The sequence below is a fragment of the Chiloscyllium plagiosum genome, unplaced genomic scaffold (assembly GCF_037043375.1).
Source record: "Chiloscyllium plagiosum isolate Xiang-an unplaced genomic scaffold, Cpla_swu_hap1 HiC_scaffold_22, whole genome shotgun sequence".
Classification (NCBI taxonomy): Eukaryota; Metazoa; Chordata; class Chondrichthyes; order Orectolobiformes; family Hemiscylliidae; genus Chiloscyllium; species Chiloscyllium plagiosum.
This window is the reverse complement of record NW_028270160.1, coordinates 8,553,491-8,565,678: the sequence shown is the minus strand read 5'-3', so window position 1 is coordinate 8,565,678 and position 12,188 is coordinate 8,553,491. Positions and strand designations below refer to the sequence as shown.

Genomic DNA, 12,188 nt, shown 5'->3' with positions numbered 1-12,188 from the left:
TGGAGGGTAGTAGGGGCATCAGGCTCCCTCCGCGCGGAGGGTAGTAGGGGCATCAGGCTCCCTCCGCGCGGAGGGCAGTAGGGGCATCAGGCGCCCTCCGCGTGGAGGGCAGTAGGGGCATCAGGCGCCCTCCGCGTGGAGGGTAGTAGGGGCATCAGGTTCCCTCCGCGCGGAGGGTAGTAGGGGCATCAGGCTCCCTCCGCACGGAGGGTAGTAGGGGCATCAGGCTCCCTCCGCGCGGAGGGTAGTAGGGTCATCAGGCGCCCTCCACGTGGAGGGTAGTAGGGGTGTCGGGCTCCCTCCGCATGGAGGGTAGTAGGGGCATCAGGCTCCCTCCGCGCGGAGGGTAGTAGGGGCATCAGGCGCCCTCCGCGCGGAGGGTAGTAGGGGCATCAGGCGCCCTCCGCGTGGAGGGCAGTAGGGGCGTCGGACTTCCTCCGCGCGGAGGGTAGTAGGGGCGTCGGGCTCCCTCTCCGCGTGGAGGGTAGTAGGGGCGTCGGACTTCCTCCGCGCGGAGGGTAGTACGGGCGTCGGGCTTCCTCCGCGCGGAGGGTAGTAGGGGCGTCGGGCTTCCTCCGCGCGGAGGGTAGTAGGGGCGTCGGGCTCCCTCCGCGCAGAGGGTAGTAGGGGCGTCGAGCTCCCTCCGCGCAGAGGGTAGTAGGGGCGTCGGGCTCCCTCCACGCGGAGGGTAGTAGGGGCGTCGGGCTCCCTCCACGCGGAGGGTAGTAGGGGCGTCGGGCTCCCTCCGCGCGGAGGGTAGTAGGGGCGTCGGGCTCCCTCCACGCGGAGGGTAGTAGGGGCGTCCGGCTCCCTCCGCATGGAGGGTAGTAGGGGCATCAGGCTCCCTCCGCATGGAGGGTAGTAGGGGCATCAGGCTCCCTCCGCGTGGAGGGCAGTAGGGGCATCAGGCTCCCTCCGCGTGGAGGGCAGTAGGGGCATCAGGCTCCCTCCGCGTGGAGGGCAGTAGGGGCATCAGGCGCCCTCCGCGTGGAGGGTAGTAGGGGCGTCGGGCTCCCTCCGCATGGAGGGTAGTAGGGGCATCAGGCTCCCTCCGCATGGAGGGTAGTAGGGGCATCAGGCTCCCTCCACGCGGAGGGTAGTAGGGGCGTCAGGCTCCCTCCGCATGGAGGGTAGTAGGGGCATCAGGCTCCCTCCGCGCGGAGGGTAGTAGGGGCATCAGGCTCCCTCCGCATGGAGGGTAGTAGGGGCATCAGGCTCCCTCCGCATGGAGGGTAGTAGGGGCGCCAGTTTCCCTCCGCGTGGAGGGTAGTAGGGGCGCCAGTTTCCCTCCACGCGGAATGGGTAGGACTTCGGGCTCCAATCACACCGAGGGCAGGAATGTCAGGCTCCCTCTGCGGGGAGGGGGTCCGTTGGGCTCCCTCCACGTTGGTGGGGGGGCGTCGAGCTCTCTCTGCGCAGAGAGGGGGGAGGGGCACCAGGCTCCCTCCTCACTCCACCTCACCCTGGTCAGACTCTGGGTGAAGAGCTGGACTCAGCATCGATACTGTCGAGGTGTAAATGCAGCCGCAGACACACGCTGGTGTGAGGGAAGAATGGTGTTACAGTGCAGCCAGCAGACTGTGTGGAAGGTTACAGGAACCATCTATCCAGCAGCAGACACAGCACACCACCTCACCCTGACTAGAACAGGCTGTTCACTGGTTCAGCATTTCAGACAAAATCCAGTTAAACCAATACAGCAAAATCATGGAGATTTTCTAAACATACCTTGCAATATCTTTCCATTTATTCATTGTTGTGCATTCTGAATAATTCATTTTCTAAGTAGCATATCTGCATATCAATGTGTAATTAAGTTGTTTACTTCCTGTCACTGGGTACTTTAGGATGCAAGATGTAAACTTGGAATGACCAGTGTCTGAATTAATCCTCTCGAATTCCGCTGTTCTTACTCTGCATTTCCTTTACTAAGGCTTTAGACAAGAAACTGATGGAACCAGGAATATTAAGAACAGCATTAAATCAAGAGTATAATCTCTGTCAATTCAGATAATGCTTTATCCCCACACAAAACAAATTAAACACGGAAGACTGGATATGGGCCGGGTGCTGGCAGATGGGACTAAATTGGGTTGGGATATCTGGTCGGCATGGACAGGTTGGACCGAAGGGTCTGTTTACGTGCTGTACATCTCTAAGACTCTATGACTCTAAGAGGTGACCCGATTGAAATATACAGGATTCTTCGGGGGCTTGACAGGGGAGATGTGGAAAGGCAGTTTCCCCTTGACAGAGAGTCTAAGACTACCATAAGACCATAAGACATAGGAGCGGAAGTAAGGCCATTTGGCCCATCGAGTCCACTCCGCCATTCAATCATGGCTGATGAGCATTTCAACTCCACTTACCCGCATTCTCCCCATAGCCCTTAATTCCTTGTGACATCAAGAATTTATCAATTTCTGCCTTGAAGACATTTAGCGTCCCAGTCTCCACTGCACTCTGTGGCAATGAATTCCACAGGCCCACCACTCTCTGGCTGAAGAAATGTCTCCGCATTTCTGTTCTGAATTTACCCCCTTCTAATTCTAAGGCTGTGTCCACGAGTCCTAGTCTCCTCAACTAACGGAAACAATTTCCTAGCGTCCACCCTCTCCAAGCCATGTATTATCTTGTAAGTTTCTATTAGATCTCCCCTTAATCTTCTAAACTCCAATGAATACAATCCCAGGATCCTCAGCCGTTCCTCATATGTTAGACCTACCATTCCAGGGATCATCCGTGTGAATCTCCGCTGGACACGCTCCAGTGCCAGTATGTCCCTCCTGAGGTGTGGGGACCAAAACTGGACACAGTACTCCAAATGGGGCCTAACCAGAGCTTTATAAAGTCTCAGTAGCACAACAGTGCTTTTATATTCCAACCCTCTTGAGGTAATTGACAACACTGCATTCGCTTTCTTAATCACGGACTCAACCTGTATGTTTACCTTTAGAGAATCCTCAACTAGCACTCCCAGATCCCTCTGTACTTTGGCTTTACGAATTTTCTCACCGTTTAGAAAGTAATCCATGCTTCTATTCTTTTTTCCAAAGTGCAAGACCTCGCATTTGCTCACATTGAATTCCATCAGCCATTTCCTGGACCACTCCTCCAAACTGTCTAGATCCTTCTACAGCCTCCCTACTTCCTCAGTACTACCTGCCTGTCCACCTAACTTTGTATCATCAGCAAACTTCGCTAGAATGTCCCCAGTGCCTTCATCCAGATCATTAATATATAATGTGAACAGCTGCGGCCCCAACACTGAACCCTGTGGGACACCGCTTGTCACCGGCTGCCATTCCGAAAAAGAACCTTTTATCCCAACTCTCTGCCTTCTGTCAGACAGCCAATCCTCAATCCATACTAGTAGCTCACCTCAAACACCATGGACCCTCACCTTGCTCAGCAGCCTCCCGTGTGGCACCTTATCAAAGGCCTTTTGGAAGTCTAGGTAGACCACATCCACTGGGTTTCCCCAGTCTAACCTACTTGTCACTTCTTCAAAGAACTCCAACAGGTTTGTCAGGCACGACCTCCCCTTACTAAATCCATGTTGACTTGTTCTAATCCGACCCTGCTCTTCCAAGAATTTAGAAACCTCATCCTTAATGATGGATTCTAGAATTTTACCAACAACCAAGGTTAGGCTAATTGACCTATAAATTTCCATCTTTTGTCTTGATCCTTTCTTGAACAAGGGGGTTACAACAGCGATCTTCCAATCATCCGGGACTTTCCCTGACTCCAGTGACTTTTGAAAGATCTCAACCAACGCCTCCGCTATTTCCTCAGCCACCTCCCTCAGAACTCTAGGATGTAACCCATCAGGGCCAGGAGATTTATCAATTTTAAGACCTTTTAGCTTTTCTAGCACTTTCTCTTTTGTAATGGCCCCCTGACTCCCTTTAATTGTTGGGATATTACTCATGTCTTCCACTGTGAAGACTGATGCAAAGTACTTATTAAGTTCTCCTGCTATTTCCTTAGGCTTCCAGCATCAGTTTGAAGTGGCCCAATGTCAACACGGACATCTACTACAAACCGACCGACTCCCACGGCTACCTGGACTGCACCTCCTCCCACCCTGCCCCCTGTAAAAACGCCATCCCATTCTCCCAATTCCTTCGTCTCCGCCGCATCTGCTCCCAGGAGGACCAGTTCCAAAAACGTACAACCCAGATGGCCTCCTTCTTCAAGGACCGCAATTTCCCCCCCAACGTGGTCGATGATGCCCTCCACCGCATCTCTTCCACTTCCCGCTCCTCCGCCCTTGAGCCCCGCCCCTCCAACCGCCACCAGGACAGAACCCCACTGGTCCTCACCTACCATCCCACCAATCTCCGTGTACATCATATCATCCGCCGTCATTTCCGCCACCTCCAAACGGACCCCACCACCAAGGATATGTTTCTCTCCCCTCCCCTATCAGCGTTCCATAAAGACCACTCCCTCCGTGACTCCCTCGTCAGATCCACACCCCCCACCAACCCAATCTCCACTCCCGGCACCTTCCCCTTTGACCGCAGGAGGTGCAAGACTTGCGCCCACACCTCCCCCCTCACTTCCCTCCAAGGCCCCAAAGGAAACTTCCATATCCGCCACAAATTCACCTGCACCTCCACACACATCATCTATTGCATCCGCTGCACCCGATGTGGCCTCCTCTATATTGGGGAGACAGGCCGCCTACTTGCGGAACGTTTCAGGGAACACCTCTGGGACACCCGCACCAACCAACCCAACCACCCTGTGGCTCAACATTTCAACTCCCCCTAGGATATGCAGGTCTTTGGACTCCTCCATCGCCAGACCACAACAACACGACGTTTGGAGGAGGAGCGCCTCATCTTCCGCCTAGGAACCCTCCAACCACAGGGGATGAACTCGGATTTCACCAGTTTCCTCATTTCCCCTCCCCCCCACCTTGTCTCAGTCAAATCCATCGAACTCAGCACCGCCTTCCTAACCTGCAATCTTCTTCCTGACCTCTCCGCCCCCACCCCAGTCTGACCTAACACCCTCACCTTGACCTCTTTCCACCCTATCGCATTTCCAATGCCCCTCCCCCAAGTCCCTCCTCCCTACCTTTTATCTTAGCCTGCTGGACACACTTTCCTCATTCCTGAAGAAGGGCTTATGCCCGAAACCTCAATTCTCCTGTTCCCTGGATGCTGCCTGACCTGCTGCGCTTTTCCAGCAACACATTTTTAGCTCTGATCTCCAGCATCTGCAGACCTCACTTTCTCCTCAATGTCTACCCTTGCCTGTCGTTTGTTTCTTATGTATTGAAAGAAACTTTTACTATCATTTCTAATATTACTGGCTAGCCTACCTTCATATTTGATCCTCTCCTTCCTTATTTCTCTCTTTGTTATCCTCTGTTTGTTTTTGTAGCCTTCCCAATCTTCTGATTTCCCAGGGCAGCATCTCAGAAGAAAGGGTCATACAGGTGATGGGGAATTAATTTGGTTATGCAGGAGTGAATCTTTCACCAAAGAGGGCTGTTGAGGCTGGCTCTTTAAGTATATTCAAGGCTGAGATAGAGAGATTTTAATCAGGAAGGGAACCAAAGGGTTATGGGGATAAAGCGGGAAGTTAGAGATGACCAAATCAACCACAAATCTCACTGAATGTGCTCCACCATTCAATGGGCCAAATGGCCTACTTCCAAATAAACAGGTTGGATTAAAACTTGGCATTGTGCAATTTTGACCTTATTTAAAAAGGTGAAGTTTTGATAATAAATATTTGGAACGCAATTCAATTTAAGTCACACTAATATTTTTTTTCCCCTTTCCGCCCACCACTTATCAAATTCTCTATCTGCTTGGTTCACCGATTCTTACCGTGGTGAAAATCTCCCCCTGGAGCCAGCCACGGCAATGGCCACTGAGTCGGATCAGAATGTAGACCGTTTCCCTGGCGACACCCCTCCGTCTCCGTGCCCACGCTCCTGTGACTGATCAGCTGCCCCCCCACCCCCCCACTTTACTCTCCACCTTGTAAAACTCCTGATCGGATCCAGGGATCAGTTCCTGACTCTCTGCTGAAGCTACCTCCCAGTTGTTGCTTCCTCAGCAAACACCCAGAGGTGCTGATCCCCATCCAGAGCCATCTGTTGGGAGATGTCGCAGGGCATCAGGTGAGGACAAGATTTCCTTGCCTTGGAAACACATTTCCCAACATGTCCCTGACACCCACCCCCTCCCCCCACCAACCCCAAAAGGGTCATCCATCCCGACCTTAGCAATATTAAATTGGCAAGCTTCAGATACCCGTTAATGCAGAGCTTTAATGCACAAGCGGAGGCTATATGGTCCACCAGGTCTGCGCTGCCTCTATTACTGAGTGCCATCCTCCTGCCTTTTCCCATTTCTACCCAAATAACTAGGCAATGCCCCTCCTGAATCCCTCAGTTGAACCTGCCACCAGTATATTTCCAGGCAGTACATTCCAGACCCGAACCAATCGCTGAGCAAAGAAAGCTTTTTCTCACATCACACTCGCTTCATTTACACATCTCTGTAAATGCACGCTCACTCGTTCCTCTTTCACACGCTATCTCCTCTTTCCAGACCACTCATGAATTTGAAACCCTCAATCAGATCTCGTCTCTCCAGGGAGAAGAGTCCTCTGTCCTCCTAACTCTCTAACCAACGATGAAAGCACCAGGGGAGATGTTTCTGTCTCGATTTGCGACGTTAGAACTCAATCACAAGACCATAAACCGTAGCAGGAGCAGGTCGTCCAGCCTGGCATGTCCATGCCACCGTCCATCCTGGTACATCCACTCCACCGTCCAGCCTGGCATGTCCACGCCACTGTCAGCCTGGCACGTCCACTCCACCGTCCAGCCTGGCACGTCCACGCCACCGTCCAGCCTGGCACGTCCACGCCACCGTCCAGCCTGGCACGTCCACGCCACCGTCCAGCCTGGCACATCCACTCCACCGTCCAGCCTGGCACGTCCACTCCACCGTCCAGCCTGGCACGTCCACTCCACCATTCACTGAGAGTAGTGACTACCAACATGTTTGCTCTTGTGATCTGACGTGCAGGTTCAAGCTTTTTATTCCCTTAAGGTAATTGATCAGAGAATGTGGGCATGGCTGGTTCAGCTGGTATTTATTGGACCCCCCCAATCCCCCATGAGAGTTGTCTTCCTGAAATGTTGCTATCTAGGCAGTGCTGCTACACCCACAGAGCATGGCTGGAAGGCAGGAAGTTCCAGAGTTGGTACCCAACATGGGCTACTCAGAGTTTGTATTTAATAGAAGCTTCCTGTCTGTTCCCTCCATTTGCTACAAGTGCCCAGTTATGAGCCACTCATGAAGTTCGACACCATCCAGGCCACTTGATTGGCACCTGATCCACCATCGTAAACATTCACCCCTCCCCCCATTCACATTGGCACCAGTGTGTATCACCCAGTAGGTGCCTTACAGTAACTCACCCAGGATACCTCAGTAAGCACCTTCCAAACCCATGACCTCTTCCATCTGGAAGGACAAGTGCAGCAGGTACATGGGAACACCATCAAGTTCCCCTCACCATCCTGACTTGGAATAATGTAACTGTTCCTTCACTATCAGTGGGTCAAACTCTTGGGATTCCCTTTGCAACAGCACTATCATCGTCCCTACCCAGATGGAGTTTAATTTGGATAAATGCAGGATATTGCATTTTGGTAAAACAAATAAAGGCAGGACTTATATAATTAATGGTAGAGCCCTGGGTAGTGTTGTAGAACACATACCTTGCATTCAGATACTTGGAGGTTTGCATCACAGATAGGCAGGGTCGTTAAGAAGGCGTTTAACACACTTCCTTTCATTGCTCAGAACTTTGGAATACAGGAGTTGGGATGTCATGTTGAGGTTGTACAGGACATTGGTGAGGCCAATTTTGGAATACTGTGCCCAATTTTGGTTCCCCTGCTATAGAAGGAGAGTATTAATTTGGAGAGGGTTGAGAAAGGATTTACCAGGATGTTGCCAGGAATGGAGGCTTTGAGTTACAAGGAGAGGCTGGACAGGCTGGGACATTTTTTCACTGGATGTGGGTTTGCTCGCTGAGCTGGAAGGTTCGTTTTCAGACGTTTCGTCACCATATTAGGTAACATCTTCAGTGAGCCTCCAGATGAAGTACGGGTGGTGTAGCCCACTTTCTATTTATTTGTCTTAGGACAAGTCAAACAGACACATGCACAAGAATTCCTAGAAGCATGGCATTCTAACCGGAACTCTTATCAACAAACACATTGACTTGGATCCCATTTACCCCCATGAGAAAAAGAACAGGAAATGATGTCACCACAGGAAATGACATCACCAATCCAAGGAAACCTAAACATATAAATAGAAAGCGGGCTACACCACCAGTGGCTCACTGAAAATATTACCCGGTGTGGTGACGAAACGTCTGAAAACGAACCTTCTAGCTCAGCGAGCAAACCTACATCCAGAACCTCAACCTGAGCTTCACAAAACTCACTACATTTTTTCACTGGAGCGTAGGATGTTGAGGAACGACCTTTTAGAGATTTATAAAATCATGAGGGGCATGGATAGAGTGAATAGCAACGATCTTTCTCCTAAGATAGGTGAATTCAAGACTAGGGATAACCATTTTTTTTAAACAGAGTAGTTTGTGTAATGAATGACCTGCCAGAGGAAGTGGTGGATATGGGCTCAGATACAACATGTAGCAGTTTGGATAAGTACATGAATAGAGAAGGTTTGGAGGGAGGTAGATCAAGAACAGGCAGGTGGGGCTAGCTTAGTTTAGAATTATGGTCAGCATGGACTGGTTGGGCCGAAGGGTCTGTTTCGGTGGTGACTCCACTCGTCACCACTCTATAATCCAGTGAGAACTGCAGGTGGTCAAGGTGATGGCTCACCATCCCCCTTCTCAAGGGCAATGAGGAAAAAGCAGCAAATGCTGGTCTCGTTAGGAACATCACCAAACCATAGAAGAATGGAAATAAATACAGCCTGCCTGTGAATAACAATATTCCAAACACAATAACAAATTCTTAATCCTGGCACCTAATGACCCACGCATCTTACCAGAAACTAACTCTTTATTCTTCTAACTGGCAAGGTTCAGAGTAAAGAAATTATTTCATTGCTACTGCTTGATGACTAAAAGAACAAAATAATAAAAATTCTTACATACATAATGATATCAAAGCTGTTGTCCTTCAATCCAGCATCACCGAGTTTTTCAATGTAGCCTTGAAGGAACTCCACATTGGGTTTACTGAAGCCAAACAGCTGAGTGTGGTACTCGATAAACTTCTGAGCAACTTGTATCTGTGGCACAACAGCAATAGGGACACAAAACAACACCGTTTACACAGACTACCCACTAAATTACTGCAACAGCTCCCTCTCCTCTACAACGAAACACTATCAAAGTCAGGAAAGAAAAACTTGCGTTTACACACTGCCATTGATAGCTTCAGAACTTTGCAAACCCTGAAGTGATGGCACTATTTTAACATAGTCGGTGTGGTGACCAATTTGCAAACAGCACATTTCTGCAACCAACAGTGTGATAAAGTTCAAAGAATCTCTTTTCAGTGGCAAACTCAGCATATGCACATACACACAGGCAGACACATGAACACGCGAGCGCGCACACAGGCTTACAGGCATGTGCGTGCACACACAGGTGTAACACACACACACACACAGGTATACATGTGAACATGCACACACACCCATGCACAGGCATATGTGCATGCCACACCCACGTACAGGTGTACATGTGCATGCGCGCACACACACAGGCGTACACGTTCTCTCTCTCACACACACACACACACACTCAAACACACACAGGCGTACACGTTCATACACACACACACAGGCATACACGTTCACTCACACACACACACAGGCGTACACGTTCACAGACACACACAGGCACATACACAGGCGTACGTGTGCAGCACATACATGCACAGGCATACATGTGCACACATCCACAGACACAGGTGTACATGTGAGGCACGCACAGGCGTACATGTGCACACAGGCATGCACAAGCATGCCCGCGCACACAGGTGCAGACATGTGCATGCGCACTCACACACAGACACCCCCACACAGGTGTACACATGCTCTCACACACAGGCATACACCCGCGGGCACACAGGTGTACGTGAACACACATAGGCGTAGACGTGTACGCGTGCACTCACACATGCACATACACACAGGCGTACACATGCACAAACGTACTCAGACATGCAGCCATAGGTGTTCACATGCACATAGGCTCAGGAATAGGCAGGCATGTACACAGACACAACGTATGTGTGCTCATACGCACAGAGGTATGTCCACACACATACATGCATATTCATGGATTTGCAACCACTGTCCGACAATATCTTTACATGTTATTGCTACAGAGCTCATAACTAAAGAGTATAATTATTGCTGGGTTAAATAAAAAAATGACATTCACGTCAAAAACAGTGTAAGATTCTTATGTTTTCATCCAAGTACAGAACCAATACAGTGACAGACATTGTGCACTCTGGTGTGTGTGTGTGTGTGTGTGTGTGTGTCACTGTAACCCTTCTGTTACTGCACAATACATTGTACAGACTGCAGATATTGACAAAGTGTGGTGAATGGGCCCATCGGTCTGCCTCAGGTTATAGAGGGGGCCGGAGAGAGCGAGAGAGAGCGCGCAAAAACAAGAGAGACAGAGACAGAGACAGAGAGAGAGACGCAGAGAGACAGAGACGCAGAGAGACGCAGAGAGACGCAGAGAGACGCAGAGAGACGCAGAGAGACGCAGAGAGACGCAGAGAGAGGCAGAGAGAGGCAGAGAGAGGCAGAGAGAGACAGAGAGAGCGCAAAAGAGAAAGCAAGAGACAGAGACAGAGAGAGAGACGCAGCGAGACGCAGCGAGACGCAGCGAGACGCAGCGAGACGCAGCGAGACGCAGCGAGACGCAGCGAGACGCAGCGAGACGCAGCGAGACGCAGCGAGACGCAGCGAGACGCAGCGAGACGCAGCGAGACGCAGCGAGACAGAGCGAGACAGAGCGAGACAGAGCGAGACAGAGCGAGACAGAGCGAGACAGAGCGAGACAGAGACATACACACACATTGACTAATGATGCCACAGGTAGGTGGAAGTAGTAAGAAGGGATAGCCATTTGCGAAAGGACCAAAGGACATTGCTAGAGAGTGAGACATGACATGGAGAGGTATGGGGAGTTTGAAAAGGCCAGGCCATTTGACTGACGTATGTCAGCTCAGGTCCTGGTTGTAATGTCAATGCTGAAGCACACAGATTTCTCACCAGCCCTGCATTCAGAAAGAGCAGCAAGTGGAGGCTGTGCTGATGATCCTCCAAATCCCCTTCAGGGGCAGGCTGCCCCAACCTGAAACACTACCTGCTCCTGGGTCATGTCAATCCCAGTCACGTGACCTTGCTCTCCCACCAGCTTGCTGAGCATGTAGCAATCTCGGCCGCTCCCACTTCCCAGGTCCAGGATCCAACAGTTTTCCAGACATTCAGGAATCACAAGTCCACATCCATAGTACCTATCAGAGGCCATAAAGTCAAACTCAAATTAAAACCTTTTCAAGGAGAAATAATGCACACAGCACACAGGTCCAATAAAAAGGCCTTTACAGAATCAGAAAAGCAAATGGTAAGAGTGCAGGCCATTTGGCCCATCATGCCTGAGCTAATTCTTTAAGGCAGCTATAAAATTAGTCCCACTTGATACAACAGGAACAATGGGTGACCAATATTATCATGTTCCCTTTGAATTTTGACCCATTTCACCTTCCTTTTGCTCTCTTGGGGTGGAGTTCAAGGCAAAGTCACCCTGGCCCTGGCCCCGGACCCTAATGTGGAATATTTATCCATTTTCACCTCCCTACTAGTCAGCCCCAGACTTGCTTCCTTCACAGATAGCCCCACAGCTTCCCATCCCCCATCCACAGCAATCCGAAGGAGCAGGAACACAACATCTCTGGGACACCAGTACAGGCAGCTGAATCTTATTGTTGTTGCGTCTGGTCATGGTGTTGTCTCTGAGGCTGTGCCCAGCTGGTGGGTAAAATGTAAAGAGCAGCCCAAACCGCTCCTCTCAACAGCTCGTCTTGGTGCATAATGAACAGGAATGGGGACTTCAACTTTACAGACAGC

The 12,188-nt window shown here is 50.7% G+C and overlaps 1 protein-coding gene across 2 annotated transcripts in view; it reads right to left on the bottom strand.

Annotated features, from left to right (window-relative positions):
* Positions 1–12,188, bottom strand: part of as3mt (arsenite methyltransferase) — a 64,153-nt gene that overhangs the window by 34,960 nt on the left and 17,005 nt on the right. For both annotated transcript variants that reach the window (XM_043713041.2, XM_043713042.2), the window contains exons 4-5: positions 11,425–11,575; positions 9,184–9,320 (exon numbers count right to left, since the gene is read on the bottom strand). In XM_043713041.2, coding sequence (XP_043568976.2) covers positions 9,184–9,320; positions 11,425–11,575 — 288 coding nt within the window. The remainder of the gene's footprint in view (positions 1–9,183; positions 9,321–11,424; positions 11,576–12,188) is intronic.